This window comes from Carcharodon carcharias, chromosome 1, assembly GCF_017639515.1.
Source record: "Carcharodon carcharias isolate sCarCar2 chromosome 1, sCarCar2.pri, whole genome shotgun sequence".
Lineage (NCBI taxonomy): Eukaryota > Metazoa > Chordata > Chondrichthyes > Lamniformes > Lamnidae > Carcharodon > Carcharodon carcharias.
In genome coordinates this window covers 43724472-43742381 of record NC_054467.1, presented here as the reverse complement: position 1 = coordinate 43742381, position 17910 = coordinate 43724472, and the positions used below count along the sequence as shown (strand labels likewise).

Sequence of the window (17910 nt, the reverse complement as noted above, 5' to 3'; positions counted from 1 at the left end):
TCTGATATTTTGGTAGGGGGATGAATTCTGTTTTTCTGTTCAAAGAAGTATAAATATGCTGTCAAATTTAAGCCATAACCCATCATGAACATGGATGGAACTTTGTTGTAGAACTGCCACAAACTAAAGCAGTTTTGTCTTAAATGTGACTTAAATGTACCTTGTATTTTTAATCAACAGCGTCTTGATGGAAGACAGACATATGACTATAGAAATATCAAGATAACATTTGGAACTGAATATGGATCTTGCATTGTGGAACTGGGTAAAACAAGGTAAATTAAATCTGTTCGAACTTAGCTGTAGTTCATCACTTCACACGGTCTGAAAATTTTTTTGTGACATTTGTTATTTTTTGATGCATCAAACCTGAGCTTTTAGTTGAGTGTTGGAGTGCTGTGGTATTGGGCAACCAAGTTTTGAGTTTTTCTTTCCCAACCTTTTTCACCAGCTAGCTGTATTAGACTGGGGAGGAACTGAGTAGAGGGAGGGAAGGAGATAGGGTACTGTTCCCATCAGCTGAGTGTTGCCAGCAGAAGCCTTGGGCAAGTCAGCCATCTGTCTTATTGTCAAAAGAGAGCCATAGTCTGGGGAGATTAGAGAATGGGAGTGCGGGTGGTATTTAGAAGAAAGAACAAAAACGGCTTGCAGCCTAGAAATGTGGAGTTTGGAGTGGGGGCTGAAAGCAATGGTGTCAGCCTTCCCAATATTTAATTGGAGGAAATTTCTGCTCATCCACTACTGGAGGCAAGCAATTAAAGAATTACAGCATAATTTGAAGCAAATATACATTGCTATAAGGCACAAAAACCCCCACAGAAAACACGATCCAACCTTGGCTAACACAAGTTAAAGATAATATTAGATCAAAGGAAAAAGCTTATAGTATTGTTTAAAAAAAATAGTAAACCTGAAGACTGGTAGAGCTTTAGAATTCAGCAGAGGAGGCTGAGGAAATTAAATGGAAAGAGAAACGAGAATATGAGATTGACTAGCAAGAGACATAAAAACAGGTTGTAACCATTTCCAAAGGTTTAAAAATAGAAAGAGATTAGTGAAAGTAGACATGGGCCTATTAGAGGCAGAGACAGATGAAATAACTGAAGAGCACAGCCATGCTGTGCTAACTCAACATTATTACAGTTACGCAACTTTTCCTTGAGGCTTTTCCCTGTCAGGTTGATGCTCTATAACTATTCCATCTCACTGAAGAGGCTTCAGACTAATCCATATCCAACAACCTGTTCTGAAAACTCTGCTCACATGCTGACAACTGTGACAAATTCCACCATAGCAGCTGAGAATATCCACAACATTCTAAAGCAATCAACAGGATTCTAAATAAAACAACCAACAACACTCTTTGAAAAAAGTCTATTTGTCCTTACTCCTAATGGTAACGGATCTTTTAAAAATTCCAGGATCCGGGGAGGCAATAACTAGTGGTAATGTCACTGGACTAGTAATCCAGAGGCCCAGGCTGAAGCTTTGGGGACGTGGGTTCAGATCCCACAATGGCAGCTGGGGAAATTTTCAATTCCATTAACAAAATCTGGAATGTAAAAAAAAAAGCTTGTCTAATGGTAACCATTGTCAATTATCGTAAGTGAACCAGATGGGTTTTTTATGTCCTTTAGGGAAAGAAATCTGCTGTCTTTACCTGGTCTGGCCTACATTTGACTCCAGATCCACAGTATTGTGGTTGACTATTAAATACCCACTGAAATGGCTGAGCAAGCCACTCAGTTGTATCAAACTGCTACAGATTCTGCAAAAAGGAATGAAACTGGATAGATCACCTGGCATTGACCTAGGCACCTGAAACGACAGTGGCAAAACTAGCTATGTCGACCCTGCAAAGTCTCCTTACTAACATCTGGGGGCTTGTGCAAAAATTGAGAAAGTTGTCCCACAGGCTAGTCAAGCAACAGCTTGACATAATCATACTCACGGAAACATATCTTACTGACAATGTCCCATCACCATCCCTGGGTATGTCCTGTCCCACCAACAGGACAGACCCAGCAGAGGTTGCGGCACAGTGTTATACAGTTGGGAGGGAGTGTCACTGGGAATCCTCAATATTGACTCTGGACCCCATGAAGCCTCATGGTATCAGGTCAAACATGGGCAAGAAAACCTCCTGCTGTTTACTACCTACCTTCCTCCCTCGGTTAATGAATCAGTACTACTCCATGTTGAATGCCACTTGGAGGAAGCACTGAGGGTGCCAGGGGCACAGAATGTACTCAGCGATGGACATTGAAGTCCCCCATCCAAAGAGTGGCTCGGTAGCACCAATACTGACCAAGCTGGCCAAGTCCTAGAGGACATAGCTGCTAGAGTGTGTCTTTTGGCAGATGGTGAGGGAAACAACAAGAGGAAAAACCTACTTGACCTTGTCCTCCCCAGTCTACCTGTTGCAGATGTATCTATCCATTACAGCATTGGTAGGAGTGACTGCCACACAGCTCTCGGGAAGATGAATTCCCGTCATCATATTAAGGATACCTTCCCTTATGTTGCGTTTCACTGTGCTAACTGGGATTGACTTTGAACAGATCTAGCAACTCAAAACTGCATCCATGAGGCCCTGTGGGCTATCGGCATTAGCAAAATTATATACAACCCACAACCTGTAACCTCATGGCCCAGCATATCGCCTACTCTACCATTACCATCAAATCAGGGGATCAACCTTGGCTCAATGAAGAGTGCAGGAGGGCATGCCAGGAGCAGAAATACAGCAATAGGCACACCTAAAAATGAGCTGTCAACCTGGTGACAACATAGGACGAATTGCATGCCAAACAGCAGAAGCAGCATGCGATAGACAGAGCTAAGCAATCCCACAATCAATGGATCAGATCTAAACTCTGCAGTCCTGTCACAGCCAGTTGTGAATGTGGACAACTAAACAACAGAAGGAGGAGGTTCCACAAATATCTTCATTCTCAAGGCTTTGGGAACCTAGCATATCAATGCAAAGGAGAAGTCTGAAGCATTTGCAGCCATCGGCAGCCTGAAGTGTCGAGTGGATGATCCATCTTGGTCTCCACCTGAGGTCCCCAGCATCACAGATGCCAGCCTGATGGGCCCTGACAACATTCCGGCAATAGTACTGAAGACTTGTTCTCCAGAACTTGTGCCCCTAGTGTTATGACCAATGCATTTGGTAAAGCAGAGTTATTTTAAAATCCCAGAGGGAAACTAAACAACTGTCATAACCAATAATTTTAAGTGTTATGTTTGAGATGCGACCACTAGTTCTCGAGGTTTTACATTAAACTAAGTGAAACATTTTATTAATTTACACAAGTTAAAATATGTGTACACATGGCTACAAATTACAACTATCATAACTTTTAACGAATTCCCAAATTAATCTCCATTAAGGCAAAAGCAACCCAGAGACTTAACCAAACACCAGGCAAAGCATTTTCACCTTACAAATTCAAAATAAGGTTCTTTTCACTGTGGAGCCAGTTGGAGGCCTGCAGCTGCCTTTTGATCTCACATTGCCTCTGCCTGCACACCTAAAAACTACTAAAGCTATACCTACCATCACTGATTGAATTCAAATTCTCATTGTCTCACCAGTCTCTTTGAACTTTATCTTTTAACAATGAAACCCTTTTCATAGTCCAATTTAATATAATAATAATATAAACATATTGCTTTGTAGTTGCTAGAAAGGCTTCAATTTTCACCCCACTTCTTGAATGCTTTATTCAAAAAATGCAAATGCACGCTATCTCTTACATATCAAAACTATTACATATCAAAGCACCCAGACTAGCTGGTTTTAATCCAATTAAGACATACCCGCAGACCAAACCTCTATTTTAAGAGAAAAATATTTTTAAAATATTATATACATTAATAGCTCCGTGACACTAGCCAAACTGTTCCAGTGCAGCTACAAGACTGGCATATAACCGGTAATGTACAAAATTGCCCAGATATGTTCTGTCAACAAAAAGGAAAAATCCAAGCTGGCCGTTTACTGCCTCATCAGTCTACTCTCAATCATCAGCAAAGTGATGGAATGTGTCATCAACAGTGCTATCAGATGGCACTTACACAGCAATAAACTGCTCACTGACACTCAGTGTTTTGATCCCCAGTTGAGGTTACCCCTGGACAAGCCTGATGTCAGAGTGGAACCCGGCTTGATAGATCCTAAGTTTTGTTTGTTTGTTTAGATATGTGGAGAGTAGCTACTGAACAGAGCCACAGGAGTCAGTTGATGAACTTTTAACAAAAGAATAAAACATTCATTAAACAAGAAAAGATGAACTATATTATAATACTCCTTCACCCACAACTATACCTTCACAGATATATACAAATTTGTAAGGATAACACAAGTTATAAATGCTATCTTATAGTTTAATGTTCATGGTAAGTACACAGTCTGTGTACACCTATGGCTACTTGTGGTCAGACACACACCACTCCGAAAGCAAGTGACAGTTGTCACCTCAGCCAGATGCTGTGGATCTCTCCTCAACTCCCCCCAGGTGCTTGTCACACTGAGAGCCAATCAGTCTTGCTCCCCTCCATCTTTCACACTAGGGTTTCCAATCTCCACTCTCTAAGACCTCACCTTGGAATCTTCTCCCAAACCAATGCTTTCTCTCAGACACCTTCAACAAGGGTTCACCTCCAGGGTTTTGAACTCTCCTTCTGATGTTCCTCTCCCCTGGGTCACCACATGTGTTCAAGCTGTCTTCCATGCACTCTCTCTCACCGACTCAGTTGTCAACAGTACTGTTGCTTCTCGTGCCCATAGCAAAGAGTTACAGACCTTCAGTTGTCTCTTTGGACCTTCTTGCCTCTTGCAAGCTGTTCTCACTTTAAATCTGCTTTCTGCAGCTTTTGCCTCTTTCAATCTGAAGCTTGGAGCCTTTCTCTCTGCCTCTCACTATTAACTTCATTAACAGGACATCTCCCAGGCTCCTGTCGTTCCTTTGACTAGAAGACTGCTTTGGCCTTTCCCCTCTTCCACTCCCCTGGGTTTTTGGGGTTTTTCTTTAGCTTGGGACTGGCTATCTGTCCCCTTCTAGGGTGCTCCGCTAGCAGCTATCTTCAAAACCAGCTGAACTCCAACAGCTTCCTAAACAAACTGCTATTTCTAGCTTTTTTGTGTGTGTCTGTGGGAGGGACCTGCCTCTCTAGGCCCATGTTGCTAGGCAACAGCCCAATTCTTCTACCCTTGTGTTTGCTTAACATCTCAAGTCATAAGCTCTCATTAGAAATGCAAGCACCTTTTTAAAGTGAAATTAAAATTCAATTTGACCTTTCTTAACACACATACAGAAATACAAATCAAACTTAAACTTTAAAGCTGAAACTTATTCCTAACATCTACAACTACCGATATAACTTACTTAAATTATCTCTATTTCGTGACATTCAGTTTGGGTTCTGCCAGGGTCACTGAGCTCCTGATCTCATTACAACCTTGGTCCAAACATTGTCAAAAGTGCTGAATTCCAGAGGTGAAATGTGAGTCACTGCCCTTGACATCAAGGAATCATTTGACCAAGTGTGGCATCAAGGAGCCCTAGCAAAACTGGAGTCAGTGGGTATCTGGGGAAAACTCTCCACTAGTTGGAGTCATACCCAGCACAAAGGAAAATGATTGTGGTTGTTGGAGGTCAATCACTTCAGTCCTGGGACATGGCTGCAGAATTTCCTCAGGGTGGTGTCCTAGGTCCAACCACCTTCAGCTGTTTCATCAATGGCCTTCCCTCCATCATAAGATCAGAAGTGGGGATGTTCACGGATGATTGCACAATGTTCAGCACCATTTGCTACTCCTCAGACACTAGAGCAGTCTGTGTCCATATGCAGCAAGACCTGGAGGTATTCAGGATTGGGCTAAGTGGCAAGTAACACACTAGAGCCAGGCAATGACCATCTCCATCAAGAGAAAATCTTATCATCAGCCCTTGACTTTCAATGGCATTCCCATTGCTGAACTCTCCACTATCAATATCCTGGGGGTTATCATTGACCAGAAACTAAACTGGACCAGCCATATAAGTACTGTGGCTACAAGAGCAGGTCAGTGGCTGGGAATTCTGCAGAGAGTAACTTGCCTCCTGACTCCTCAAAGCTTGTCCACCACCTACAAGGCGCAAGTCAGGAGTGTGATGGAATACTCTCCACTTGCCTTGATGAGTGTAGCTCCCATGACACTCAAGAACTCGCCACGATCCAGGACAAAACAGCCTGCTTGATTGGCACCCCATCCACCAGCTTCAGCATTCGCTCCCTTCACCAACACACAGTGGCAGCATTGCATACCATCTACAAGATGCACTGCAGGTGACAACACCTTCAAAACTCGCAACCTCTACCTCCTAGAAAGACAAGGGCAGCAGATGCATGGGAACATCACCACCTGCAAGTTACCCTCCCATTCACACATCATGCTGACTCGGGACCATATCGCCATTCCCTCACTGTCGCTGGGTCAAAATCCTGAAATGGCACCGTGAGTGTTCCTACAACTAATGGTGCAGCGGTTCAAGAAGGCAGTACACCACCACCTTCTCAATTATAGATGGGCAATAAATGCTGGCCTAGCCAGTGACGCCCGCATCCCATGAATAAATAATTTTAAAAATCCAGATCTTCGGCAAAACTGATTAGCTCTTCCTTGGGCGTGCATCATATTTCATTGAAATCTATCCATTAGTTTTTGAGATATTTTGTTTACAGACAAGTAGACACTCAAAATGGGCAAAAACATTATATCTGCTCACATTTAGTGGCAGAGATATTAATTATATTGAGGAATCAGTAATAGCAGAGATATTAAACATTTTTTGACTTCTACCATGAAGATACTTAAATTCCTGAATTATTGGGGAACCAAAAGAAATCAGTATAAGTAAAGAAATGGTACTGGAGAAATTAATAGGCCTAACTGGGGACAAATCTGCTGGACCTGACCACTTGCATCCTAATGTTTTAAAAGGAGTAGCTGCAGAGATAGTGAGTGCATTGAGTTTGATCCTCCAGAATTCCTAAGATTCTAAAATGGTTTCTAAGGATTGAAAGGTAATAAACGTAACCCTGCTATTTAAGAAATGAGGAAGAGAGAAAACGGGAGCTGTTGGCCAGTTAGCCAAACTTAGCCTAACATTAGTAGGCAAAATGCTAGAACCTATTGTTAGGGATAAGGTAACAAAGTACTAGAGAGTGTGAGAGAAGGACCCTGGAACAGACAGTTAGCAACACCTAGAGGAGAGTGCGAGAGGAGGTCCCTGGGACAGGCAATCATCAGCACCTAGAGGAGAGTGCGAGAGGAAGACCCTGGGACAAGCAGTCAGCAGCACCTAAAGGAGAGTGCGAGAGGAGGACCCTGGGACAGGCAGTCAGCAGCACCTAGAGCAGAGTGCGAGAGGAAGACCCTGGGACAAGCAGTCAGCAGCACCTAAAGGAGAGTGCGAGAGGAGGACCCTGGGACAGGCAGTCAGCAGCATCTAGAGGATCCAGCATCTACTCAAGAAGGAGTAAAGGTAAAATAAAAGCAAGGGTCCATATTCTATTTAGTTAAGATATGTCTGGAGATTACACTATGAATGGTAGGACCCTGGAAAGTACTGAAGATCAGGGGGAACTTAGTGTGCATATCCACAGATCCCTGAAGGTAGCAGGGCAGGCAGATAGGGTGATTAAGAAGGCATTTGGGATAATTGCCTTTATTAGCCGAGGTGTAGAATACAAGAGCAGGGGAGTTATGCTGGAACTGTATAAAACGCTGGTTAGGCCACAACTGGAAAACTGCATGAATTTCTGGTCACCACATTATAGGAAGGATATGTTTGCACTGGAGAAGGTGCAGAGGAGATTAAGCAGGATGCTGCCTGGACTGGGAGGTCTGATCTATGAGGAAAGATTGGATAGGCTGGAGTTGTTTTCCTTGAACTAGCGAAGGTTGAGAGGGGACCTGATGGAGTGTATAAGATTATGAGGGACATAGATAGGATGGATAAGAAGGCACTTTTTCCATTATGGGTAGAAGAGTCAATAACAAGGGGGTATAAATTTAAGGTAAGGGGTAGAAGGCTAAGAGGGGAGTTGAGGAGAAATTTTTTCAGAGGCTGGTGGGATTCTGGAACTCACTGCCTGAAAGGGTGGTTGAGTCAGAAACTCTCGTAACATTTAAGAAGTATTTAGATATTCACTTGCATTGCCATAGCCTCCAGGAAAATGGGATTAGTGTAGTTGGATTTTTGTTGACTGGCGCGGACATGCGCCCATGAGTCTACTTTTGAAGATCATATGAGTAAACAGAGTCAACATAAAAAGAAAATCACATTTGAAAAATCTGTTAGATTTTTGAGGGTGGATAACATCCAGTGGATGTGGTTGTTTTGGATTTTCGAAAAGCATTCAGTAAGGTGCAACACAAGGTTATTACAAAAAATTAGGACTCATGGGACTGGGTAATATATCAGCATGGACTGAAGATTGGTTAGAGGATAGAAAACACTGTAGGAATAAATGTGACTTTTTTGAATTGGCAGGCTATAATTAGTGGGGTACCACAAGGATCAGTACTTGAGACTCAGCTATTTACAATCTCTATTGATGATTTAAATGAGAATGATATGTATGTAATGAGTGCAATGTATTCAAGTTTGCTGACAAAATAAAGTTAAGTTGGAAAGTAAGTGGTAAGGAGAATGCAAAGCAGCTGCAGTGGGATGTAGACAGATAGGGTGAGTGAGCAAGAATATGGCAGATGGAGTGCAATGTGGTGAAGAGTGAAATTATCTTTGGTAGGAAATGTAAAAAAGCAGAATATTCTTTGAATGGTGAGAGATTGGAAGATGTTTACATTTGGAGGGATCTGGGTTTCTATATACATGAATCACAGAATGTTAACATGCAAGTACAGCAAACAATTAGGCAGGAAAATAGTATATTAGCCTTTGTTACAAAGGGATTGGAGTATAATTGTGCAGGGCGTTGATGAGAACACACCTGGAGTATTGCGTGCAGTTTTGACGACCTCACCTAAGGAAAGACATACTTGCCCTCAAGGAAGGTTTACTGCACTAGTTCCTGGGGTGAGGGGATTGTCCTACGACAAGAGATTGAGTGGACTAGGCCTATATTCCCTGGAGTTTAGAAGAATGAGGGGTGATTTAATTGAAATGTGTAAAATTCTTAAGGGTTTTGACAGTGTTATAGACAGGGGAGAGATGGTAGGATGGTTCCCCCATTATCCCCCTCTTGACTGACTGAAGACAGATGATTTAAAAAAGAAAATGTGGTTTAATCCCCTGAGTGCTGCAACTGTTAAGAATTGACAAATAACAGATTTTCTCATAAACATTTATCCTTTTATAAATCAACACCCAGATGTATTTTCAACAACACCTGCTCACTCTCCCATTCAGACACACACACACACTAGAAAAGATTGTAATTACAAAATGAGGTAGCATGCACTTAGGTCTTAAAAGTCCAAAAATTCACTGTCCCATTTGCTTCTCTAGTATGAAGTCTTGAAATGTTGCAGGCCACTTATTCCATTTTGGTTCACTGAAAAATTAGTATCTGGGATTTGCGGATGGATTTGCAATGGTTTACTGCTTGTAGTGACAGATTTCTTTTGCTTCACTCCAGTCGAGATAGAGTCGAACTCTGTAATGAAAACCTGGTTTGATTCTTCAAATAAATAGACAAAGACCGTCCCAAATTCTCTACCTGCTGATGGATCTTAGGTGTTCCCTTGCTGGTCTGATCTTTCTGCCACTGCTTGAAAAATGTGTATATTAAATGTCCCTTGTCAGAAATCTGGTTCCTGTTATCTGTTTTTCATTGTATTCACAAATAATCTCTGATGATATGGCCATTGACACACGATAGGGTCCAGTGTTCACCCGTTCATATATCACTGTGATAGAATGGTGTTTTTTTCCCCACACCCATTCTTTGGAATTCTACCCCAAAGCCAGAAATTCTACAAGTCTATTGTGAACTAATTTCTTTAATTATTTGGATCAGGGCAGATATTAATTCACAGGAAAGGTTTGTTGCTTCGTAATGACTTCTCAATGATATGTCCCAAATGTCCATTTGCATTTTAATGTCTTGTCCAAACATGAAGTCTAGCCCCTTGTGTGGTTTCATGTATATTGGAGGTGTTGTCGTAGCTTTGACAAATGAACCACAGGAGGCTCAGGTACAGGTTACGATTGTTTATTTGAGCAATTGCAAGGAGAGAACCACCTCAATGCAGCTTGAGGTAGCACTCTACCAAACCACAAGTATACAGCTTATTTATACATCACTGATCACGTACAAGAACATTGTTAAAATTCCAATCTTGTCAGCATATAGGTTTACATTAAACAGATATCTCTGGTTCTAGGTACATACATCTCCCTTCACCCAGACAGAGCCTTCTCCCCCTATCTGAGCTGGGACCATCTGTCCTTCCTTTATCTATTGAAGAGCACACTTAATCTATTTGTTTTCATCCTCTGTCTCCATTCTAGTTCCCAGGGCTTTTCTGCTGATTGCAGGCCTTAAAGGTGTGCAAGGTTCATCTGGTAACCCTTAACTATTAATGTACTTGATGGCACTCTCTGCCTGGAGATTCTAAGTAATTTCCTTTCAATAATTTCTTACTGTATTCCCCCCAACAGAGGGGAAAAAAGGGCCAGATAATCTCTCAACTCCATTTTGTTTTAAAAATAAAGTGTCCATTTTCCATTTTTATACTCCATAAATCCATCAGTCTATCTTGTGTGAGCATGACAACAGTGTAGGTGCTAAGAAAATGTTTCCCCAGTTATGGAATCTAGAAAATGGTTTCACAGTCTCCAAATAAAGGATATATAATTTAGGACTGAAATGAGGAGAAATTTCTTCACTAAATGGTTGTGAATGTTTGGAATTCTCTACCCCAGATGGTGGTGATGCAAAGGCATTGAATATATTCAAGATAGGGGTTGACAGACTTTTGAGAACTAAGGAAATTAAGAGATGTAGGGATAGTGGGAAAGGTGGAGCTTAGGTAGGAACTCGGTCATGATCTTAGTGAATAGTGGACCTGGCGCAAAGGGCCACATGGTTTACCCCAGCTCCTGGGTTGAATTTTACCCCCATCAGGGGGGATGTTTAGGAGTGGGACCAATTAAGGCCCGCCCAGTGTGATGTCTGCAAGGGGTGGGGGGGGTGGGTGGGGGCGGATTCCCTGAGCTGAGAGTGCGCTCTTTCGCCCGCTAAGTGCTGCCTCAGGGAGATCGGCTCTGTGTGAAAAATTTTAAAAACAGAAGATATAAATTTCCCTGACATGCCCCCTCATGTGACACTGTCACATGAGTTGGGACATGTCCATTACTTTAATTGACACGTTTATTAAAAATTTTAAAACCTACATGAAACCTCATGCTTTTTCTTAAGCCCGCCATGGTTCCCAGCCTGCCCACCAACCTTAAGGCAGGTCCATTAATTACTTTAACTACTTTGTCAATGGCCTCAATTGGCCATTGACAGATCGGCAGGCGCACAGCTGATTTTGCTGAGACCCCGCCTACCTGAAAATTGAAATGAGTTCTGCCCAATGTCATCACGCATCATTTTACCCGTTGGCGAGCGGGCCCCGCCCCCGCTTGCCCACCTGGAAATCCTGGCTAAAAACAAAAAAACTGCGGATGCTGGAAATCCAAAACAAAAACAGAATTACCTGGAAAAACTCAGCAGGTCTGGCAGCATCAGCGGAGAAGAAAAGAGTTGATGTTTCGAGTCCTCATGACCCTTCGACAGAACTTGAGTTCGAGTCCAAGAAAGAGTTGAAATATAAGCTGGTTTAAGGTGTGTGTGTGTGTGTGGGTGTGTGGGTGTGTGGGTGTGTGTGTGGGGCGTTGTAGGGACAAACAAGCAGTGATAGAAGCAGATCATCAAAAGATGTCAACAACAAAAGAACACATAGGTGTTAAAGTTGGTGATATTATCTAAACGAATGTGCTAATTAAGAATGGATGGTAGGGCACTCAAGGTATAGCTCTATTGGGGGTGGGGAGAGCATAAAAGATTTTAAAATATTTAAAAATAATGGAAATAGGTGGGAAAAGAAAAATCTATATAATTTATTGGAAAAAAAAAGGAAGGGGGAAACAGAAAGGGGGTGGGGATGGGGGAGGGAGCTCAAGACCTAAAGTTGTTGAATTCAATGTTCAGTCCGGAAGGCTGTAAAGTGCCTAGTCGGAAGATGAGGTGTTGTTCCTCCAGTTTGCATTGGGCTTCACTGGAACAATGCAGCAGGCCAAGGACAGACATGTGGGCAAGAGAGCAGGGTGGAGTGTTAAAATGGCAAGTGACAGGGAGGTTTGGGTCATTCTTGCGGACAGACCGCAGGTGTTCTGCAAAGCGATCGCCCAGTTTACGTTTGGTCTCTCCAATGTAGAGGAGACCACGTTGGGAGCAACGAATGCAGTAGACTAAGTTAGGGGAAATGCAAGTGAAATGCTGCTTCACTTGAAAGGAGTGTTTGGGCCCTTGGACGGTGAGGAGAGAGGAAGTGAAGGGGCAGGTGTTGCTTCTTTTGCATGGGCATGGGGTGGTGCCATAGGAGGGGGTTGAGGAGTAGGGGGTGATGGAGGAGTGGACCAGGGTGTCTCGGAGGGAGCGATCCCTACGGAATGCCGATAGGGGGGGTGAACGGAAGATGTGTTTGGTGGTGGCATCATGCTGGAGTTGGCGGAAATGGCGGAGGATGATCCTTTGAATACGGAGGCTGGTGGGGTGATAAGTGAGGACAAGGGGGACCCTATCATGTTTCTGGGAGGGAGGAGAAGGCGTGAGGGCGGATGCGCGGGAGATGGGCCGGACACGGTTGAGGGCCCTGTCAACGACCGTGGGTGGAAAACCTCGGTTAAGGAAGAAGGAGGACATGTCAGAGGAACTGTTTTTGAAGGTAGCATCATCGGAACAGATGCGACGGAGGCGAAGGAACTGAGAGAATGGGATGGAGTCCTTACAGGAAGCGGGGTGTGAGGAGCTGTAGTCGAGGTAGCTGTGGGAGTCGGTGGGTTTGTAATGGATATTGGTGGACAGTCTATCACCAGAGATTGAGACAGAGAGGTCAAGGAAGGGAAGGGAAGTGTCAGAGATGGACCACGTGAAAATGGTGGAGGGGTGGAGATTGGAAGCAAAATTAATAAATTTTTCTAAGTCCCGACGAGAGCATGAAGCAGCACCGAAGTAATCATCGATGTACCGGAGAAAGAGTTGTGGAAGGGGGCTGGAGTAGGACTGGAACAAGGAATGTTCCACATACCCCATAAAGAGACAGGCATAGCTGGGGCCCATGCGGGTACCCATAGCCACACCTTTTATTTGGAGGAAGTGAGAGGAGTTGAAGGAGAAATTGTTCAGCGTGAGAACAAGTTCAGCCAGATGGAGGAGAGTAGTGGTGGATGGGGATTGTTCGGGCCTCTGTTCGAGGAAGAAGCTAAGGGCCCTCAGACCATCCTGGTGGGGGATGGAGGTGTAGAGGGATTGGACGTCCATGGTGAAGAGGAAGAGGTTGGGGCCAGGGAACTAGAAATTGTTGATGTGACGTAAAGTGTCAGAGGAATCACGGATGTAGGTGGGAAGGGACTGGACAAGGGGAGAGAGAAGGGAGTCAAGATAACGAGAAATTAGTTCTGTGGGGCAGGAGCAAGCTGAGACGATCGGTCTACCGGGGCAGTTCTGTTTGTGGATTTTGGGTTGGAGATAGAAGCAGGCCGTCCGAGGTTGGGCGACTAGCAGGTTGGAAGCTGTGGGAGGAAGATCCCCAGAGGAGATGAGGTCAGTGACAGTCCTGGAAACAATGGCTTGATGTTCAGTGGTGGGGTCATGGTCCAGGGAGAGGTAGGAGACACAATAAGTGTCTGCGAGTTGACACTCAGCCTCCGCGAGGTAGAGGTTAGTGCGCCAGACAACAACAGCACCACCCTTGTCAGCGGGTTTGATGACAATGTCAGGATTGGACCTGAGAGAATGGAGTGCAGTAAGTTCAGAGAGAGACAGGTTAGAATGGGTGAGAGGAGCAGAGAAATTGAGACGACTAATGTCGCGCCGACAGTTCTCAATGAAAAGATCAAGAGAAGATAAGAATCCAGAGGGAGGGGTCCAGGTGGAGGGAAAATATTGGAGATGGATAAAAGGATCCGTTGAACTGGGAGAGGACTCTGCCCAAAGAAGTGAGCCCGGAGACGAAGACGGCGGAAGAAGAGTTCAGCATCATGCCGAGCCCGAAATTCATTGAGGTAAGGGCGTAAGGGTATGAAACTAAGTCCTTTGCTGAGCACTGAACGTTCAGCATCGGAGAGGGGAAGGTCAGGGGGTATAGTGAATACACGGCTGGGGCTGGGATTGGAAGATGGGTTGGGGACGGAGGGACGGGCAGGGGTGGAGGGTTCTAGATGGGTGTTGGTATCGATGAGTTGTTGGAGCTTGCGTTCCTTAGCACTTGAGAGAAAGAGAAAAAGTTTCTTGTTGAGGCGTCGGATGAGCCGAAGAATAAAATGAAACTGGGGGCACGCGCAACTTTGAAAAAGGGTACGGCGGTGCTGCTGGAGGGAGAGGTGCTGTTGGAAATCCTGGCCCCTGTTTCTTATGTTAGAGGCTGTCATTTACGTGTTCAATATTTGACAAGATCCTCCATGTTGGTTCTTCTAACTCTATAATCTCCAGTCTGAAGCTCTTATGCAATCAATCCCATGATGCTCTTGCATTATGCTATTGAAGGCAAGCGCTACCATAAGGCTAACCAGATGGCAAGGTGACTGCTGCAACGACATGCTGAGGAGCAAACTCTGAAAATAATTTTTATTATCGGTAGAACTCTGATTAAAACTAATTGCATGTTATTATAAAAATATAGGGAGGGAGAGCAGTCTGAGTGAGCCCTGGAATCTTAAAATATAAAATTGCAGTATGTAAAAATGACCTTTGTGTGGACCAGGAGAAAAAGTGGCAGCCGAGTATGGGCCACAGTAGCATGGAACATCCAGCAGGCGGCAGAAGGAGCACGTGCAACATCCAGGAACAGGCTGCAGCATAATAGAGGTCAACCATCACTCAGGGATTGTTGGGAACAGAGAATAAAATAATCAAGGAAGGAAAAGTTAAACAAAAATAGTGTATTCCTGGAGGATGCATCAGCTTGGCAAAATCATTAAGTGCTGTCACTGCAAAATCACTCACTGTGGCACAACCACCAAATCCCTTTCCTTCTCAAAGGATGTCAACAGCAATGGCTCAAAGTATCAGCTGTTCCCGAGTGCTTGCTTGCAGTTCTCCACTGGGTTGCCAAGTGCCATCAGGCCAACGACAGCCGTGCCATTTCCACACAGAAAGCCATTATCTTGTAGCGTTCAATGAAAATTAAATTCTGGCGTAGATGTCAAGTGAAACTGTCCCCCAAGAATGAAATTGTATTGCTAATCCAAAGAGGTTGAGAGGCCACATTGGATTGAAGGAGGACTTGTGAAACGGCAGACAATGGTTGCCAGTGGAGCAACTAACTAAAATTATATTGTTGCTGCCATCAACATGTGGATTTTTGAAGCGGGGTGGGCAGTGAAAAAAAGCCATGCTAGCAAGGAAGTCAAAGCCAGGAACCAACTAAATAAAACCTATCATTGGAGAAAGAAAGGTGAACCAGGAGATCTGCATAGAACAATTATTTCTTGTTAAAAACCATTATTTTTACCAGAACACCAGGAAGGCTCCCTGCTTCTCATTGAATCATGTCAAGATTTTTTTTATCTCCACCTGAACATGTAGAAGGCCGTTGGTTTAAATTTAATCTAGAAGAGGACACTTTTGCGGAACTCTCTCTGTATTGCACTTAGTATGATTAATATTAGCCATTATTATGCTGACATGCTTTTCTTTTTTGGAGTTGAAATAAAAGATGCCTAATTTGTCTTCAATTGTCATTTCAGGGTTCTTGCACAAGTGTCATGTGAACTTGTTCCTCCTAAACCTAGTCGGCCTACAGAAGGCATCATTTTTTTCAATTTGGAGCTCTCTCCAATGGCTTCTCCTGCGTTTGAACCTGGCAGGTTAGTCTGGCACATAGTAAACAATAGAAGATTGCAATTATAAATAATGTTCCAGCAGCCAACCAGTTTTTCCTCTTTGGCACCAAAAGTGTTTGTTTTCTCTTTTATGGTGATGGAAAATACTTATGACACCCGGTGGATTAATATTATTTCCTGTGTTCATATGTTATACATTGAAAACAAAGGTATTACTAAAAATAAATTGTAAGCCAAAAATGAAAATTCATTTTTCTTTTGGCCACACTGTTTTGTCCCAGTTAAGGTTGGTGACACTTGTCTTAGAGTTTGAGATATTCACGTGTGCAGACACATTGCAGTTTCAAAACTGGTTATTTCAAGAACTGAATGTTCTAATATTTTGTACGATCTTGCCTATGTTAATGTTATGGTATGTTAATTTAAATAGCGTGGCTTTCATTTACATGTTCCAGTTAAGGGTTTATAAAAAATGTATACTTTAAAAAATTTAATTCTGAAGATGTTGACATCTTGCAGGGGCATGGTTTCATGGCTACTTGCGTCTGCTACCTAACTTAGGTTGCTATATTCATGTGTGAGCCTTGACTCTGTATGACAGTGAGCTAAGGGCTACTCCTGTTAATTCAGATTACTGTATCTGATAATTCACTTTATAGCACTAATTCCTACTTTGCTATGTTATTTATATTCTCTACTCTTCACTTATTCTAACGTAGCTGCCTCTGAACTTCCAGCACTCCATTCTCTCGGCTCTAACCCTTCACATTGTCAAGGGTGATGCTGTTCTTGTTTGGGGAACCAACTTCTATCTTGCACCATTAATCCACCACCAATCATCAAGCCATCACTTAACAGACTCTTACCCTGTTGGCGATTTTCCCTCCATGGCCTCAAAACTCATAATCCTACAAACCCATACAGCACACATCTACCCGCTTCTTACAATCCACAAACAGGACTACCCTGTAGATCCAACCTCTCCTTGTGCAATCACTTTTCACCTACATCTCTCGGCATTCTCTGCCAATTTACTGGCCCTAACCGCCTCTTTTTCACCATGCACCTCCAATCCCTGTATACCTCCATCCCCCACAAGGATAATCTGAGGTTCTCCGCTTCTTCCTTAATTGGAGACCCAACCAGTCACCACCCACTCCTGTGCCTCATTGAACATGTTCTTACATTGAACACCTTCTTCTTTGACCGCACTGCACTTCCTCCAAACAAATGGTATTGCTATTGAAACTCAAATGGGTCCTAGCTACGTGAGCCTTTAATTGGCTATGTGAAATATTCTACATTTCAGTCACTCGGGTCCCCCTCCCTCACTTCGTTCTCTGGTACATTGATGACTGGATTGGTGCCGATCCCTGCTCTTGCCCTGAACTGGAAAATCTCATCAACTTTGTCACTAGTTTCCACTCTGCCCTCGCTTTGACATGGTCGATCTCTGACTCTTCCCTTTCCTTTCTCAACTTCTTTATCTCCATTTCTAGGGATAGGCTATCAGTAAATATCTACTTCCACAGTTACCTTGATTATACCTTTTCCCACTCTGATTCCATTACGTTCTCTTAGTTTCTCTGGCTCCTTTGCTTCTATTCTGATTATACAGCCTTTCATAATCAGTTCTTCTGATATGTCTTCCTTTTTCCTCAACCATGGATTCATCATGGTTACCAGGACCCTTGGTCGTCTCCATCCTATTTCCTGCACTTCTGCTCTCACCCCTTCTACACCCTAGAAAAATGATGGGGGTTTCCCTTGTTCTCACCTTTCATCCCCACATTCAATGGATCATCCTTCACCATGTACGCCACCTACAGCCACCACCAAA

General features: G+C 43.5%; 1 protein-coding gene across 2 annotated transcripts in view; it reads left to right on the top strand.

Moving 5' to 3' along the window:
• exosc9 (exosome component 9) overlaps positions 1 to 17910 on the top strand; it is a 78239-nt gene that overhangs the window by 10119 nt on the left and 50210 nt on the right. For both annotated transcript variants that reach the window (XM_041199089.1, XM_041199098.1), the window contains exons 2-3: positions 181 to 275; positions 15975 to 16094. In XM_041199089.1, coding sequence (XP_041055023.1) covers positions 181 to 275; positions 15975 to 16094 — 215 coding nt within the window. The remainder of the gene's footprint in view (positions 1 to 180; positions 276 to 15974; positions 16095 to 17910) is intronic.